The sequence below is a fragment of the Cebidichthys violaceus genome, unplaced genomic scaffold (genome assembly GCF_023349555.1).
Source record: "Cebidichthys violaceus isolate CVI_PGR_0920_01 unplaced genomic scaffold, fCebVio1.0.p SCAF_5, whole genome shotgun sequence".
Classification (NCBI taxonomy): Eukaryota; Metazoa; Chordata; class Actinopteri; order Perciformes; family Stichaeidae; genus Cebidichthys; species Cebidichthys violaceus.
Window position 1 is genome coordinate 2562613 of NW_027176705.1, and position 18400 is coordinate 2581012.

The window sequence follows — 18400 nt, forward strand, 5'->3', positions numbered from 1 at the left end:
TTCAGTAGCTGTCACCTTACTCCTCCTCCCTTTCTGTTGCCCTCATGACCATCCATTTGTCCATCTCTCTTAGTAGAACCGTCACCCTTTCAAACAATTTGTGGCTTCATAATTCACACTCCTTGTTGCAATACAAAAGGTCAAGAAAAAAAAACAAAAGACTCCCCATGTCCATTTTGCTTGGTCTTTACAGTGGATTGTCGCTTGAACACAAAGGCTACTGAGAAGCCTTAAACGTCTGCACCCCGTCCAGCACAGACATTAGTAAGTTCTGTCTTTTCTTCATTTTTTTTCTTCCAGAACAGTCTGTTCATAGCTGTCAGAGAGTGCGGTGACTTATACATCATGATGAGCGAGATATCCAGTGGCACCTTAACGTCCAAGAAAAAGAGACTCGTTGCGTACAGGGGCAGATGAATACCCACCCCACCCCCACCCTTTACCCCCTTTGCCCACTTTTCATTACGACTTCAAGTATTATTTTTTTTAAACAACAGCAAAAGTTAGCAAATCTACATTTTTTTCTAATCTACTTTACTAATCTACAACCGGGTGCTAAATCAGCATCCAGAGCAAAAGATCACCCCTTATACTACGATGCCATGTCTTTTTTTAATACATTATTTCCATTTTCTTTTATTCATAATTACAGTAGGCCACTGGATATTGATTTAATGATTTCTTTTTTTTACTACGAGTAAATTGTAATACTTGCAGCTACAAGGTATGAGTTTTTTTAAATATATATTTATATATTTATATATTTATATTCTTTTAAAAAGCGTTTAGTCCTTTGGTCCCTATTTCCTAAGGAATGATGCATGTAAATTATCCTGGATTCTCCTCTTCGCTTCTCTTCTCTTCTCTTCTTCTTCTTTTCTGTTTCTCATTTTCTTCTTTGATCCAGAGCTTGCCCTGTCACAGAGCACAACACCTGTGTAGGCACAAAAACCAAAATGGCAGCAGGCTGGTGTGTGTGTTTGTGTGTATGTGTTTGTACGCACATGAATGTGTTTGGGTCAGTACTTGAGTTGGCATTTGCACGTATTTATACATGTACAAAGTATTTTTTTTTTTTTCATTTTTCGTTTTTAAGTGTAGCATCTTTACATGTGTGTGTTTTTGTTTTGTTATCTGTGTTTATGTGTGTTTATTTATATCTTGTGTCAGTATGCATGCTTTGAGCATAATGAGTCTATAAAGGTTTTTTTTCCCATCATGTCTAAAAAACAGCAGCAAAAAGTTGGTCTCTGCAAAATATCTTCTTCCACAGACGCCGAAGCAAAAAAGGGAAAAAAGGCATTTGCGAAGAAAGAAGAAAAAAAACAAACTCTGGGATCCCTCTCTCAGTCACCCAATCTTTCAGCGGGTTTCCAGCTGGATCAAGGGGCCACCCTTCCTTCATGATATGTAGCAGAGCAAGAAGTCTTTGTACTTTTACTGCACTTGTGGAAATAAGGTGTTGTGGCCCTTCATCCTGTGACAGAGAGAGAGAGAGAGAGGAGGGGAGAGAAAGAGAGGGGGAGAATAAGGAGAGTGGATTCAGTGAGGCTGCGGCAAACATGCTCAGGGTTGCTGGCTCCTGGTTATCACACAGACTGACAGGCACAGCCAACAGCATGAGAAACAGACGGGGAGGAGAAAAAAAAAGAGGAGTGTGTCAATCAAAACCAGAAATAAGTGGGCTAGAGGTGGGGCTGGAGATTTGTGTTTTAACCATATGGAACATATATCTACACTGTGACAGGACTAATCCACGAAAGGCCTGATTCAAACGGACTACATCCCCCTTCATAAAAATAAATACAGCTGAATGTTGTCTGAGATGTTGCTGTCATTCGTCTTATTGTTAATTCATTACAAACAAACCAAAAGAACAAGAAGGAAACATAAAGAAAACAAGACGAGAAGTGTGAAGTGTTGAAATAGTGTTATGATTATGACAGAAAAACTGATGGTTGTCCAATATGAAAAAAAAGAACAAATGGCCTCTAATTAGAATCCCATGAAAAGCCAACCTAGAACCTCCCCAGCCTTTGTGTTGACTTGAAATGCTGCATTGTCACTAAATATGTCTGTGCAGCTGAGATTTGGATTTAAAAGATGTAGTTTACAGCCTATCATCCCTAATATGTTGTGGGCTATGATGTAGGTGAAGAAAGGCTACTAAATCACAGCAAATCACTCTCTGGGAGCGAACATGAAAGGGACTGACTTTGTGACGGGAACACGTGTGCCCAGACACTCTTTGTTCTACCTTTCCATTCCTGTAAATGAGCTTGTTACCATTTCATTATAGATCTGTTTTTTTTTTTTTCTTCTTATGTGTGCCAAAGCAAGCCCAGCCATTAGCAGCATAAAGCACTCACGAACAGTCACTATTACGGATGCCCTCTTTTCTAAGCCACTAGCGTTATATACTAGCACAGAGCAGAAAAACACACAGTGGCTTTAAAATAACCCCCCCTCCCCCAAGTAAACAGCTTCTTTCAAAACATCACAAGTATTTCATCCTCCAACTTTGTCAGATAATAAAGACTTCATTTTCTTTTTTTCACAAGCTTTGTATCCCAGTATTATGCCCTCCCACCATACTGCCACCTACTTAGATGGTTTCATAAAAGACACCTGACAGTTAAGAGGCATAGTTGATGCCAGAAAGACCTTATCCCTCCCAGCTTTCCTGACTAGACAACCCCTTGAGTTCATTGGATAGAGTACGGGAGGCAGAGAATCGCCTGCAGGGCTTCTGAAAGAATAGGGCAGTACGAGTTCGATGAAAACGAGTAACTCTTATCAGGGTTTGGCCTGGAGGGATAGAAACAAACTCACTTGCAAAGAAAGGACCTCCTTCACTGTGAATCTGTCTGCTGCCTTTTCTTCTTACAGAGCGAGTAATAATTATCTCAGATACATGCCAACAAAACAAGAGAGCTAATTTATCTGCTGGCATTATCCTACTTAAAAAAACAACAGGCAGCAGCAAATACTTATCCCAGGTATTTGTATTTTGTTCTATTTCTGCACCCTGCTTATACATCTATGTGTACAGTATGGCTGTATGGTGGACATAGTTTAACCATGTGGGTCTGCAGCGCGGCCTGCAGCTCTGCTATCACGGCGTAATTGGTTTGCACCCTCATAAATAAATAAATGGGAAGTGATTCTCATGTTAGGCAAACAAAACAATCTTGCAGAAGTACTCCCTGTGCAGATGGAATCCACGGAGAAGTGGAGTGTCAACATTTGCCTGTGCTCTCTGCGTGATCGTTGGAGATTTAATTGGCTACACAAACATAGGGTCATCTTGGCCATCTCTCAACTAAACAGCTGTCGATCGGAGGGAGAAAAAGGTCCTTTTTTTGCAAAGATTCAGACTTTGATAAAAAAAGAAATGATAGTTTGCAGGAAAAAACGCTGTTGATGTGAATGTGAAGAAATAAATAAATGAGAAAGAAAATACAGTACATCCATACACATGAACCCCACAAGAGAAAGTAAAATATCACAAGGGCACACGGTACAATAGCACAAAGGGTCAAAGGCCACTTCCAGTAATAATCAACCAACCAGTCAGCACATCATTACATTATGTACAACAGGTACCAGCCAAGAGAGGCATCGTTTTACTGCACTCCACAAATTGCCAATATACAATATACAGTATATAAAAGTAGGGCAGAATATAAAGAGATAGAGTTCAGAGATATCAATCAACGCCACGTCATGCAACGCAGTCACAGTCCCACCACATGACGTCATCCAAAAGAAAATGACACCATGGGTTCAACTTACAGCTGTGGGAACCTGGCCCCATGACAGGTGTGAGGGGGTGTGGCTATAGCGGAGAAAGGCCACCTCCCACTGTGATTGGCCATGTCAGGTTGCCAGGTTGGTGGGGGTGCAAAAGAAGGAAAGAAACAGTGGGATTTTCTTTTCCTTGAGTCAGAATTCAAAGCACCCTTTCCATATTTATTCCACACTCTCACTTATTCTGCCGAACAAATCAAATGAAGTTATTATGGTTATTACCATAAATAAAATGCAGAAAAAAGTTGACAAGTAAAACAGAAATAAGAGAACAAATAATCCTCAACAAAGCAAAAAAAGGAGCCTTTTCTTGTGCCTCAATGTGGTGGTGAAATATTCTCAGGCTGAAAACATTTGCAGGTTAAAAGGTTGAATTGATGTATTTATATTCACAAAGATAACCCTTAAGGCAGAAATGCATATTTCAGAAACTTGTCCTGTCTACAGTAATTGGATTTGCCTTGCATTGTTTGCTATGAGGGTGGCCGTACAGTGAGTGCTTCAGCTTTTTTGCATTAAGTTTATCTTTAAGACACAGAACGCAATTTCAGAGTAGCAGGGCTCCTGAGACCAGCAGAAGAGAATGCTGTCTGATCGTGTTTTTAATTCAACTTCAAAGCGAAATCGTCAGTATTAGAAGAAAAAAAGGGGGCTTCTGGAGTTATCTACATTTTTGAAGTTTTTTACCTAAGGAACACAAAAAAATTCATCATTCAAGTTTCATCAAAGTTTTTCATCGTTGTAACGCAGTTGGATTTAGAAAATTAAACGGTAACAGTTGAACTTGAACTTGTCTTTTGCTCAATAACTCAATGTACTCTTTCACAATACAAGGCAATACATGAAAATAATAAAAACAAATTATACGAGTTATTTAAAGTAGATTGCTCACATTTTTCAAATCCAACCTCTTAATATAAAATCCCTCTTGGTTTTTGTAAATCTATAAACCAGGAGCTGGCCTCAGAAGCCCACTGTGGTAGTTTTTTTCTTTAATATTTTCATCAAATTGCTCTTGGTTTTGGTCTATTGGTTTCCCTTAACTCAACAACAGAAGTGATGTAGTAACAGAAGAAAAACAAAGAGATAGATTGAACCAGACCAGAGACGAAGGAGGACATGAAAACACATACAAGCACTAACACACACACATACACACACACACACACACACACACACACACACACACACACACACACACACACACTGATAAAGTGACAGAATATTATTGCGGGAAATGTCTGTACTTGGAGACATTCTGAGTACATCTCAATGACTGCCCTGTCATTCAATGTTGTTGCAGGATATTTTCCATTTGTCCCTCATTGATGCGCTATAGTAAATCAAAATCAAAACCCTCAACCCCCCACCCCCCTCTTGAGGGTGTCTGCTTTGAAAGCCTCTCTTCAATTTGCAGGACACGGCCCTATTCAAATGCTATCAGGCAAGAGATAAATGGAGCATCTATCATTTGTATTGCATACCACCTTCCATTAATGCCATCGTCTGGCTTTTAAAGAGTCAAATCTAAAACAAACAAATGGTATTACCATGCTTTTATTTATGGAGGAATATAATCCAGGCGTATGCTATTCTAATGAAAAGTTGTCTTGGCAATTGTGCGAAGAGAGCATGCATCTATATTATTTGTCACTGGCAGCTGCACTTTGTAACAGATGGGTGATGATTCTTTGAATCAAGCCTGACACTGTGAAATTAGTCTTTATTGAAGGATGGTGCCACTTTAAGTAAACCTTTCTTTTTATTATTTTGTATGAAAGCTCTGAGTTTTTAAGGGCCCAAACAATGAACTGTTAGATATTGAAGATATCTGGCCCTGGATATACAATAAGCACACATAGGTAGCCATACATTTGCAAGGAGGTCTTTTGCTCGACTTTGTGAGTGCAAACTTAATAAAAAGCAGCCGTCATTAAAAAAGTTTAAAAAAGCAGATATATGTGGGCATAGTTCCCAACTATTCCAAAGTGGATTAGTGTGATTTCAATACAGTATGTTTTAACTAAACATTGTTCAGTATTATTTAGCTCTGCTGTGTATGTAAACACTGGCATAGTTTGCTATTAACACTTCCCTCAGTGCCACACAACACATTTCCAACATAGATATCTAAATTGGCATTAAATTGGGTGTTTCTATTTATTTATTTTAGTTATCAAAGCATTCAGTTCTGTGATTAAAATTAGATATGAGGACATGCACTCGTTGCATAACCAAGTTGAAATTACAATACCACAACATTCCTATGCTATGTTTTTGCTATTTGTTGGAATTGGCAAACAGTAAATGACAGATTATGAGTATGAACTATGACTGTTGAGAAGAGGTTGGTGAAGCATCACTTTTCCTAACCACATGGTTCTTAGTGGGGTTGGTGCTGGTGCCACCATTATACAAGCCACTGCAGTTTGTAGGCTGAGTAAGTGCTTTTCCATTAAGCATCTTTTTGTTGATTTATTTCTGTGAGCACAAACTTTTTGTTCAGTTTACAACATTAATTTACTCGTCATGCTCATCGGTAGTCTTGTAGAAAGTTGTTGTACTATAAATCTGCTATTTGGTTTTATGAATTTGTCGCTCAACAACTTCGATTCTCAATACAGTAGACTGGTAATTATGCACAGCTGGGTATTGATGATTCATGAATTTGCCCTGTAGCACAAATTAGATTTCAACTCCAAGAAAAAAACAAAAACAATTCAGGGCAACCTGTGAAAACGTTTAACAGGCTGGTTATGTGAAGAGGGCCTCTGCAATCTAGAAACTAGTGCCCTGACGCTTTCACAGCTAATGTGTAAAAAAATTATTTAATAATAAAAAAAAAAATGGAGAGTTGGTTTAGTTAATTTTCATCTTTGTCCACTCACCACAATAAGTTGCCAAAAGTCTTAGTAAACAATTCCCAAAAATATATAAATGCCTGAAGATTGTGTTTCACTCTCACTTCGTAATGGTTGAGTGTAACTCTTTAAAAGTAAAAATAAGTTAAATCCCACAAATAATATTTAACATTTTTATTATGTTAATTGTTGTTATTTTCCATAATATTTAAATTGAGATTTGAGCCAATGCACTCTCAGACATTCACATCTACGGCAGCAACAAGATGTAAACTATCCAAGTGAGGTTGTTTGGTTTGAGAACAGGCACGGCATGGCATAGTGTATTATGTATAATATTATGGCATGGGTGTTATTATACCTGGGTATGGACAGCAGACGAGTCAGTAAGGTCGGTTGGCATCCTTTGGCCGCTTTAGCTGCACCTTCAGCCTCTTCATGCCTATCTGAAAGCCGTTCATGGCCTGGATTGCGGCTTGAGCACTGGACGGGTTATCAAAACTCACAAAGCCTGAGACAAGAACACAGAATGGGAGAGAGATGGGGGCAGAAACAAATGGGAAAATAGAAAAAAGGAACAACACATGAGGGGAGAAGAATGGGGCAGAGATGAGAGAGAAACAGAGAGAAGAGAAAGGGAGAGGGGGAGAGACGGGGAGAAAAGACAGACGAGATGAAAGAAAAAAAGAGGGGAGAAGAAGACCCTTTTAACTCTCAACAATGACACAACAATAGCTCTTTGTTTTCTCTTTTCCGGGGATTAATTGAAAATCTTTGAATTAAAAAGATTACATAAAATACCACAAAGGCTAATAACACAGATATTAAAAATCAAACGAAGAGGAGCTGTTAGGAGGCGCGAGTTTAACTTGAACAGAGAACAAAAAAAATACATGAAAAGGTGTTCAAAGATTAGAGAGAAAAAAAGGAGTCTCATGTTGTGTGTGGATTTTCAGAGCAAAGTCTGTAAATGTTACCTACGTGTTTGAGCTGTGCAAGAGTGACAGGGGCTGCACGTGTGTGTTTCCATGTACGTGTGTGACTGAGCCTGTATCTGAGTGAAGAGTAAAGGGCATGGGGGTCGTGACGAGATGCTAGGAGCAAGGTGTGTAGGACGGAGGTGCCTGCTGCTCTGAGTTATCACCTGGGTGTCGAGGCGGAATGAGCCCACAGCTTTCCACACCGGGACTCCTTGCCTGCTCTTATCAGACACCTCTGTGATTGACGGCCCGAATTTTCCGCCTGCCAGCTGATTTGATCACACCGCTATGGGTCCAATTTAATTTGGGGGGAGAGGGCAGGCTTTTGTCAGTGCGGGTAAGATAAGGCTGCTGCTTTTACAAACCCTTTAAACAAACTGAGCAGGGAAGGGCCTGTCAGTTGGCAGTGATCCCCTCCCAATCCCACAAACACACACACACACACACACACACACACACACACACACACACTATCCCTGGCTTTAACGAATCTCCATACCTCACATTTACACCCACATGCCAAAAAGAAGATAGGATGCTGGGGGTCAAAGTACCGAAGGAGAGGACACAGACTGCACTGCAAACTTTAAGCTCTGATATCCATGTACATTTAAATATTCTAAAATCAGAACAAGGTATTTTAACATGTTTCCAGTTTTAGCTGTTTTCCTCGAGACAAAGGAACTGGCTGATGTTTCATATCACATATATAGAGCGTGTGGTGCTGCGCAACTCAATACCCCGAACGCTACGAGTGGTTGAAATATGTCTCTCACAGCAGCCATCCATACTAGCAGAATGTCTGCATGCTTTGAAATGTCATGCATCTTTAATAAAAAACACATACAAGGTTGCAAACATTATTGGTTGACAACAGGGAAAAAAGTCTAGGACCAGGTTGAGCAGCAGAAAATGCTGCAGTACATAAGTCTCACATTTCCCTAAAAGAAGGACTTACTATGCTGTGCACTGATGCTGTTTGGTCCCATGAAAATCCTTTTCTGCGCTAATGTAGAGGTGGCTGTAGTCTAGAGGCCAAGTCCTGGTTCAAATACCATCATAGGCTGTCTCCTGCTCTGCTGCAACTACGTTGACACTTGGAACAAGTTGGTCAACCTCCAGATGATCAATTATTTACATTAGCAAGTGTTGATTGGAGATTTGCTGTTTAGGGTGGCTGTGAAAAACTATTTAAAAGGGTTAAATTAACAAAGAATGGCAAGTCTGTGCACAGTGAATACATGAATGTGCAGATGAAATGAACATGCTCAGGTAACTTTCCCTGACTTAAAAGTGGGAAAGAACAAAAGAAAAAGCAAAACAAGGAAAGGAAGTGTATCATGTTTTCGGAAACCATTTTATGTAAATTGCATCTCTGCTGCATGTTTATGTTTTCGATCATATCTAAAAAGAATTGGGCTTCCTAGGTGTGTATGTGTGTGTCATTCTATTCTCAGAAGATCCTTTTGAAATCCTTTTTTAAGGTAAATCCAGCTAATTCCACTTAACAAGGTAAGCTTTGATCACTTTTAAAAGTCAATATTGAGTGACTAAACGCAGAGGATTAAGGCTAATGTTATATCCATAGATTCCCAGGTTACGGCTAGATTAAACACAACCATATAGCTCCTCAACAGTAGGTGTTTATGGGTTGCACACTATGCTTAATGGATGTTCTAAACATTCTCAATAAAGCATCTCTAACTAATTATATATTAATACGCAATACACTGGTGCTTTCTTATTTTTTTTAATTGTTTTAAAGCGAAATGATTGATAAATCCCTAAAGTATTTTCTTCATTTCACCTGCACAAGTGTTTAATATCCTTTCATGTCACATATTCATATTCATTTTATCGCAAAGCAAAAAAAAAAAAAATCAAAACTAAACAGACATCTGTCTGAATTGACAGTGATGCATCCAGCATACTCCAAATCTACTCCAGAGATACATCTTTTATAAGAACATGATTCTAAGGCTCCTCCAGTGACCTTTTCATCATATTCAAATTTTCAAGCTTCTCTGTAAACACTCCGTCTTAAAGAGTGATGTCTGGTTATCGCCTCCCAACATCCCAAAATGTAGTTCACCTGTGCTGCAGATAAATATGGCCATGTAGGCATAGATGTTTTTGTTAAAATGATTCTGCAGTGGTAAGGATTTTTTATTTAAATGTATAAAAAACATTATTAAACATCCTGTGTCTACTAAGACACTGCATTATGCTGCCTTTTAAAATGAAGTAGCTAAGTTAACTTTTACATCAATAAACTTGATTTTTGAAGAATGTTAGCTATCTTTAGATGATGAATCTGAGATTTTGCTTTTTAGATTTTAATTAGAAGAAGATAGAAAAAAGTGGATTGTCTAAATTAGGATATGGAATATGATGTGCTACTCAAAGGATGGTGGGGAATTTAAATCCTGGTTAACTATAGGCTGACATACAGACCGGATTGTTTGTATGTTATCGATATGAATGATAAACTTGTATTGCTGGTTTTTCATTTGGTCCTATTTGAATTCATACTACAGTGCTTTGGAAATGTCCTGAACTAACAGTAAAGTTATTGGCTTTCTGTTAGTTTGTATACAATATTGTCGCTTTGTTATCTATTGCTTCAGTGGAAGTTTTGGAGTTGTCTTCACACCAATGAGCACAAGGCCAAAATGAAACATTTTTACAATGGACAATTCGTCAGTTCATCCATCTTTTTTTCTACTGTATCTGATGTATATCTATGTACAGTATGTGAGTCTACGGTGCCCATTATCCACATCATCAAGGCTAAACTCACACATTTTTAAGATGAAGTGTTCCACCTTCTTAGAGGCCTCATAACTTATCCCCCTAATAACTTATCCCCTTTAATGCACAGCATCTTCTGTCTAATTTGTTAATGTCTTACAAAGGAGCCCTGGGGCTTCTGCTATAAAAAGGAAGGAGAAATGAGTGAAGAAAAAAGTCCCCACAAAAGAATCATGGGTTGAATTGCTGTTTTTCAGCCAAGATCTTAATTACAAACCAGGGAAAATAAGCCGGTGAGACTGATGAGGTCACCGCCCCTTTGTCCTTCCCCCTTGTTGACTGACGGATAGCGATAGCGAGAGGCATATGTTTAGAGGAGCGCACACAAAGGGAGAGAGAGTCCTGAGATGGACAGAGCAAGACGGACGAGGGAAGAAAGGAAGAGAAAGCCTCATAGGCGTGCCATGTTAAAGAGAAACTGAAAGCCAATGCTGGGAGTCTCTCTCTCTCTCTCTCTCTCTCTCTCTCTCTCTCTCTCTCTCTCTCTCTCTCTCTCTCTGCCTGTCTCCTGGGTGCTACTGTCCAACTGAATCAACAGTAAGGCCCACACCAGTCTATTATTATCTCTTTAAGCCCATGGATTCCACCTGCATTGCCTCCACCCTGATGAACTGGTTTGCTGCGTGGGAGGCGAGAGAAGAGGAGGGGAGGGGCGGCGGGATGCTGCGGGTTGCCCGGCTGGAGAACTGGGGGGTGTCTGGGATGCTTTTCTCCTGGGTAAAGCAGTCTGGCAATGGCAGAGCAGGGGAGATGGACCCTGATTGTGTTAGGAATGCTGTGATAGAGAGCGAGATGAGGTGATGTGTGGAAAGACGTTTGGGTCAGTAGCTATGTGAAGGAGTCATAGTGGGTTTGGCTTGTTTTATTTTAGGCAATTAGAGCGTCCACCTTCTCACAACACACTTTCCTTTTTCCACTGTCGAGCCCCATCATCTTGTCTGTGTGATGGACCCAGGGAGTACCTTTGCAGTGCTTTTGTTGCTTCTCTTCAATGATGATGGAAGATTAATTTTTTTCACTCACCGAAACATTTGCTCTGATTGGTCGCTCGGTCCACAAAGACTTTGGCCGAGATGACGTTGCCAAAAGGCAGGAACATTTGCATGAGCTCCGCATCTCCAAACTCCTGGGGCAGGTGATAAATAAACAGGTTGCAACCTTCTGGCCCTGATGATGAGAAAAAGACAGCAGGAGGTTACATATACAGTATCTGAGAGAGAGAGAGAGAGAGAGAGAGAGAGAGAGAGAGAGAGAGAGAGAGAGAGTGTGGGAAAATGACTCAATAAAGTAATTAAGACAATAATCCAATGAACGCAAGAGCCATGTAAACACCACATTCTGATTGTGTTACCTGCGGCACAAATATTAGTTGTTTTAAATCTAGTTATCATAGAGTACACACAGCCTCATCCTATTTTTATAGTGGTATAAGTTCACACATGTTATTATACATATATCATTCATGCATTTATATTGAACACACAAGATTCCACTTCTCAGCATTTTTCCCTTATCGTGGTTATATGTTGTGTGTGTTTGATGCACATATAGATTGTATTTATCATTCCTTGTTATTTACTTCTCTGCATATATTGGTATATATTTTAGTATTATATGCATCATATACATAGTCCTTTTTCTCTATTTTTCTTACATTTCTTTATTGTTATATATAAGACCAACTGTAATGTATACATTTTCCCTGGAGATCAATTAAGTATTTCTGATTATAATTCTGATGTTGTTTGTTCATCTCTTTTTGTGGTTCCCTTTTGAATCACATATGGCATAATAACTGTATAGATAGGTGGGATTTTAATACACAAAAATAACAATTAAGCTTGACTGTTGTCTCAGAAAACGTGGGAGTAGTTGTAGCGCGCATGAAAACAGCTGTAGAGGAGCATAGATAGAAGTAAAAGAGAAAGACACCTAACAATAAAAACAGAGACAACAGGAGGGAGAGAAAAAAACAGAGAGGTTGATTGGAAGAGGAAGAGAAAGATAAAGACGGTTATATTGAGAAAGAGAAACACTGAGACACAGAGGAAGAAGAGAGAGGGGAGGGGGAGGCAGAGCATAAGCCAAGTTTTTGTCCCAATTACTCTGTGACAGTAGGACTGTCTTCCAATCTCTCTCCATCCCTCCACACTCATCCACCCAGCTGCCACATATTGTACAGGCCAATCTGGATAAAGCAAGGCATGAACTGGAGAGAGACAGAGGGAGAGGGAGGAAGAGACGTGGATATACAAAGAGAGAGAGAAAGAGATGTGATGGACTTGGGGACAGTATGCTTGCAGCTGGGTGCCTGGCTAGCATTCTCTCCTGTCTCATTGCTCTGGGTGATAGCTTGACGAGATGAGACTGCAGCTGGTGAGAAGGCTGATAAGAAGGCTGCAGTGGTGGCTGGCTGTACTGCTGCTATGCCTCGGCAAGATAGAGGACACACATGCACACACACGGGTTGACAAAGTGGTGTTTTTTGTTGTTGTTTTTTTTACAGTTAAAGGCTGAATCTCAGTTCTGTCTGTTTAGGTTTAGGTGTCTTATAGAATTCATGCTTTAAAAAAAAAGAAAGAAAGAACTGTCCCCAACTGCTGGGTATGATGGTTGATAGGTTGTACAAGCTGCACAGTTGTATTAAAACTCCTCACAGATATAACACCACTTTTTCTTCATGATTGTGTGAAAACATTTCTGCCTTTTCCATGCTTGCAAGTCTGTCCTTTCAGCTGTGTGGAAGAAGAGTGATTCCATTCTTGAACTACTGCATGTTGGTGACACAGAGTGGATATACACACGAGTATTAAATCATACAGTTGTACGTCTTGTAGACTGCACTCTAACCCAATAAAGAATTGGGTTCTATTATTGCAATTATTCTATTCATGCAATTACAGGTGACAGTGATGAATTTAACCCAGTGCTCTTGAAATGGTTGTCATTATTGCCATTATTGAACTTCAGCAAAATTCTAAATTCTCTATGCAGGTAAGACCTTGATCTTGTTTTTACAACTAATCTGCTTGCTGCACTGACTGAAAGACTTTTTAAAAATATTTTTTTAGTTCATCATCAAGCATTTACTGCATTACTGGCATAACCACAAATTGATATTTACTGTGTCAGAAAGTGTTGCTGTCTGCCAAAGAAGTCCACTGAAGTGAAAAGGACACATATTTTCAAAGAGTACAGTAAAAATGTGTCTGGTTAAAATAAGATTTTTGGATTTGGTGGGATTTTCTTTGCTGACACAAACACAGACTGATAGATTGCATTGTTGCAATTATTATCTGAGGGAGGATGAAGTTGAGGCTAGACTGTGGCTGTGTATTCAGGTTTAGGTGTCTCTTGTTAAATGGCAAGGCTGCAGACTGTGGCAGCGGACCGAGACAGACTGGGAGTGCAGCCAAAACCCAGAGGAGGCCAGAAAGACAGGCCACTGGCTCAACCAAGAATAGCGTGTGTGTGTGTGTGTGTGTGTGTGTGTGTGTGTGTGTGTGTGTGTGTGTGTGTGTGTGTGTGTGTGTGTGTGTGATCATGGTTTCTGTATTTCTTGCAAATCATGAAAATGTTTAAAGATAGTAGTGAGAGATGAGACATCTTTCACATCAGTGTGTTTTTTGTATGGTGTGAAATTATGCCAGCATGCGATGCGAATAAGCTGCTGACATATGAGGATAAGTTTGTGTCTATCTTTACTTTCTTCGTACATTTCTGCACTGTGACCCTGGCATGCACTCACACTGCAGACACATTGTAAACAAATATTAACTTTTCCTCTTGCCAATGTTTGAGACACTCTGTTGATATTGAATATTCATGCCACTCTATGCTGTCTCATACAGTCATATAGATGAATAATTGAAACTGACAAATGACGTCAAAAAGAGTGATTTACCATCACAGTATATCCTATGCTTTATTACATCTGATGCTGTGGCATAAGAACGAACACTACACTAGGAATGGTAATAAATGATTATGCATGCAGCTAATTAATCTGATGAATATTTATAACCACTTAAACACATTGTAATGGACTGATTAAGCAGTCCAACGCTGCGAGTTTGAATTAGTGCAGTTTTTGAATAATGACAGAGTAACTTTCCATCTCACTGCTAATGTTCTTCTCTTTAAATGGGGAGCCTTTTTCTCACATTTTCCCCAGCCAGCTTTTTCCCTCCCTCGCTAATTCAAAGCAGCACAGCTACATTAGAATGGAACATGGCAATTATCACCTTTTATCTTGGGTGGGCGCGCTCGCTCGCTCTTACCTTCCCTCTGTTGCTGGGGAATGATGGTTGGTTGCTGGGGGAACGCTTGGCTGATTGGCGCATAGGCGGCAGGGTAGGCTGCTGTTGCAAAGGGAGAACCAGAGTGGAATTTTTCACATCTCTATTTTCATATTTGACACAACAAAACTCAAATCATTATTCCATTGTTCATTTGCATCCTCGAGACATTGCATAAATAAATTGCATTATGACTGGGAGCCTGGGCTCATTTGGCTGGTTGGATCACTACACAAAGAGTATGGCAAAAGGGGAGTGGAGTGCAGTTCAACTAAGCAGACGCACAAAGAAAGAGAGGGAGACGTACACCGTGTTAATGAGAGCTGATGTCATGCAGAAAGCATGGGTTATGAGAGGTCTGTGTCATCGCTCATGTAGGAGGCTATGGCAGGTTCAGATCCTCAGCTCTCGGTGTACTTTTGGAATTATGATTTTTATTGTGTGGGTGTATAATCAAGTCAACTGCAAATCCTTTTGCAATCCTAATGTAAAGTATCCTAATCCGGGAAGAAAATTGGTTGGCCGTCCGGCTATCTCTACCTGTCATAGTGTCTACTGATGTGGCAAACAGAAAGGGAGAGGGGAGAGGGAAATGGACAGATGGAGGAAGTGAAACAGAGGAGGTGGGAGAGACAGATCACCTGCGTAGTGTTGGACGCCAGCATAAGCCTGTTGGAGAGGGTCGGTCACTGTTGGACTCTGTGCTGCAGAGAGACGAAAAGAGAGACAGAGAAAGGGGGGTGACAATGAGGAAAATGAAAGCAGAAGAGACAGAGAGAGAGAATGGTCAAGACAAAGACAAAGACAGACACAGAGAGAATGTTAAAGAGCGAGACTGAAATTGGCTTAGCTGTAGAGAACCATCAGGGGGTAAGATCACACAGGGAGTGGTAGAAATTTGGGTTGTCATATTTCAGTTCTTCAAAATGCCTGTTCGCCCCAGATGTTTGCATCAAATATTAACAACATGCCAAACAAACCACTTTGTAGTTCATTACAGTTGCAGCTGCCTTTGCATAATGCAGGAAAGGGGAGTGTGTGTCTGTCAATTCTTTAGGAATCAGTCCCAGGCAACATTGAGAAGCTGAGGACAAGCTGAGACACTTCAAATTAACCATAATGGACTGATGGATGAACTGATGGATTCATCATGATACTGGGGATGGCCGCTCAGAAATCTGCAGCAGACACTGTTGATTGACCCTCAAGCCTTAAACGCTTCAATTCAGATCAGAAAAAGACGTAATGAGAGTGTGAATTAAAAAAGGTCCCTTGTCAACTTTTATAGTACCATGAGATATAATTCAATTTGTCATCACTGACGTGTTGAACTTGCATCGTGGCAAGAAGGTGATGTTCTTATTCAGATCAAGTGCAACGCTAGAATAATTCCTATACCTCCATCAGTACAAGCAGCTAATTGTGCGTGTCAAGGTCAGAACAACAGTCTCATGACTTAAGATGTTGTTATGTTTCTTTTATGTAGACTTGATTGGCTCACCTGGGTAAGGGTGAATACCATTGGTGTAGATGGCCTCAGAGGTGGGCTGCCCGTTGCTTTGAGGAGGAAGGGCACTGAATCCGTTGACCCCGATAGGGGTGCCTATGCTGGGCACGGCTGTGGCAGAGATGCCAGGGGGCGTGCTGGTGCCTGCAAATAGATACAGAGTCACTGCGGCAACTGCAGGGTGCACGCTTCACATGCTACAAGAGAAGTATATATTTTTTTTCACAAATGTACTAGTGTATAACAAGCATATAATTGGCCTTCATGAGCACAAATTCATACCTTTTGACCCACCATGGAGGTGCAGTGTAGTTTGGTAGAAATTGGTACCAATTCAGCCAGAACTAAAGCTACAAGTACTAAATCAGTCAAGGTAGCACACTACAAGTTTATGTGAAGGGGGCACAGGGATAAAAAAAACAAAAAACACTCATCCTCCACAGTAACAGAACATAATAAAGGTAGAACTCTGATTTTCTGAATATTTTCTCATAACAGCCTTGTTTGAAGGTATGTTTTTGCCACTTGGGGTACATAACTGTACTTGTGAAGGTACAAAAAGTAGTGGGACAAAACTGACTCACAAGAAGAGGTACCTAATGTACAGTATATTGGATGTAGAGACCTGTGCATCCTCTTCTTTTCTCCTTGCGGTGATATTTCAAGTCTGTCCCCTTGTCAGTGCCCTTTTGTGCTGATAGATTTTTATTATTTTTCTAATCCAGGTGAAGGGCATTTAAGTCATGTAGGATTATGTTTGATAGGCATTACCTGGTATATGTAGGCCTTGTGGCTTACAAATGCCAGGTACAGCGTCAAGCCACTTTATTTAATACATTTGCAATGACCCTGCCTTCAGGCGGCCTGCCTACTTAGTGTCGAGCCATCAAAGCTCCTCATGACAAGGGCCAAAAAGATAGTTCAGACTGGGGTCCAGGATTATCTCACACAAATCTTTGCTCTTATATTGTATAAGCCAAGGACTCTGCATCCAAAGTCATCGGATTGGCTGTGGATTGGCTGTGTTCCCAGAAAACACACACTGTCACAGAGACACAGAGGGAGAGAGCGACGGACAGACAAGAGAGCGAAAGAGAGATAATGAGCAAGAGAAGGAGAGAGAGAGACACTATAATGTGGCTGCCAATGAGTGTCAAGGAATGCTGTATATCTTCTCCTATCATGCCCCATTCAGTATCAGCCTCAGCTTCTTTTAGTTCGACACTGGCAATGGCTGCTTCAGCCCAGAAAATGGAGCCCACATCTTAAAAAATGTACCAAGGGCAAAAGCAGAAAGGCCTTGAATGAATACATTACTACCATTTCTATAATTCTTGCTAATGATGAAAATGTTCCAGGGCAGTGGTGAGAAATGGAGAGAGAAGCCCTGCATGTGTGTGTGTGTGTGTGTGTGTGTGTGTGTTTTTGTGTGTATGTGTGTGTGTTTGCACGTGCCTTTGCTCTTGCACCTGAGTCAGTTAGTGAGTTTGTGTGTGTGCCTGTTGGTGTATACCTGAGGACGGTGTCATGGGAGTAGCCACCAGGCCATTGACATTGAAAGCTGCCATTTGCTGCATTTGCGCAGCAGCAATGGCTGCCATGGGGTTCAGGTAAGACCCTTGTGTTGCTGCCATCAGGGCTGCTTGCTGTTGCATCATCTGCTGTAGGATTACAGAGCAGTGGCGGGAGAAGCGTAGGGTGGGAGGGATAGAGGGAAGGACAGAAAAGGAAAGGAGGGTGAAATAGCCGCAGGACCAGAGCATGTTTACTCTCACATCACTGTTTGCTTGGTCCATGCCTTGTTCTTGTACAGAGTGGTCTGTGTTGCCCTGCAGCGTTGCTTCCCAGCGAGTGTAACACCGCTCTGGCCTTGTGCTCATTATGCTGACACAAAATAAAGGCTATGTTGAGATGAGTTTAGCAAGCTGGTGTCTATGTATATATATATATATGTACTATATATGTAGAACTCTGCCACAGTGGCAGAGCTAGTGGAAAGATTGTGCGTGAGTGGGCGGTTCTCACCTGTCAGGGTGAGTTGTTAGCTACTGTCTGAGTGCAAAATCTCACAGACTCCTAACTCAGGCTGTGACTTTCATGTGTGAATATGAAATAGGGATGGGTTGGGCTGGC

At 40.7% G+C, this 18400-nt stretch overlaps 1 protein-coding gene across 9 annotated transcripts in view; it reads right to left on the minus strand.

The window, feature by feature from the left end:
- Positions 1-593: 593 nt before the first annotated feature.
- The window catches only part of celf6 (CUGBP Elav-like family member 6), a 132092-nt gene continuing 114285 nt past the window's right edge, over positions 594-18400 (minus strand). For 5 of the 9 annotated variants that reach the window (XM_068730120.1, XM_068730117.1, XM_068730119.1 and 2 more), the window contains 7 exons: positions 17781-17928; positions 16262-16411; positions 15402-15464; positions 14743-14823; positions 11486-11629; positions 7033-7182; positions 594-1477 (listed from right to left, as the gene is read on the minus strand). In XM_068730120.1, the coding sequence (XP_068586221.1) occupies positions 7055-7182; positions 11486-11629; positions 14743-14823; positions 15402-15464; positions 16262-16411; positions 17781-17928 (714 nt within the window). In that variant the 3' untranslated portion in view covers positions 594-1477; positions 7033-7054. Of the gene's footprint in view, positions 1478-3795; positions 3865-7032; positions 7183-11485; positions 11630-14742; positions 14824-15401; positions 15465-16261; positions 16412-17780; positions 17929-18400 lie in introns of all 9 variants that reach the window. The other 4 variants (XR_011105043.1, XM_068730118.1, XM_068730116.1 and 1 more) reach the window with 4 other exon arrangements.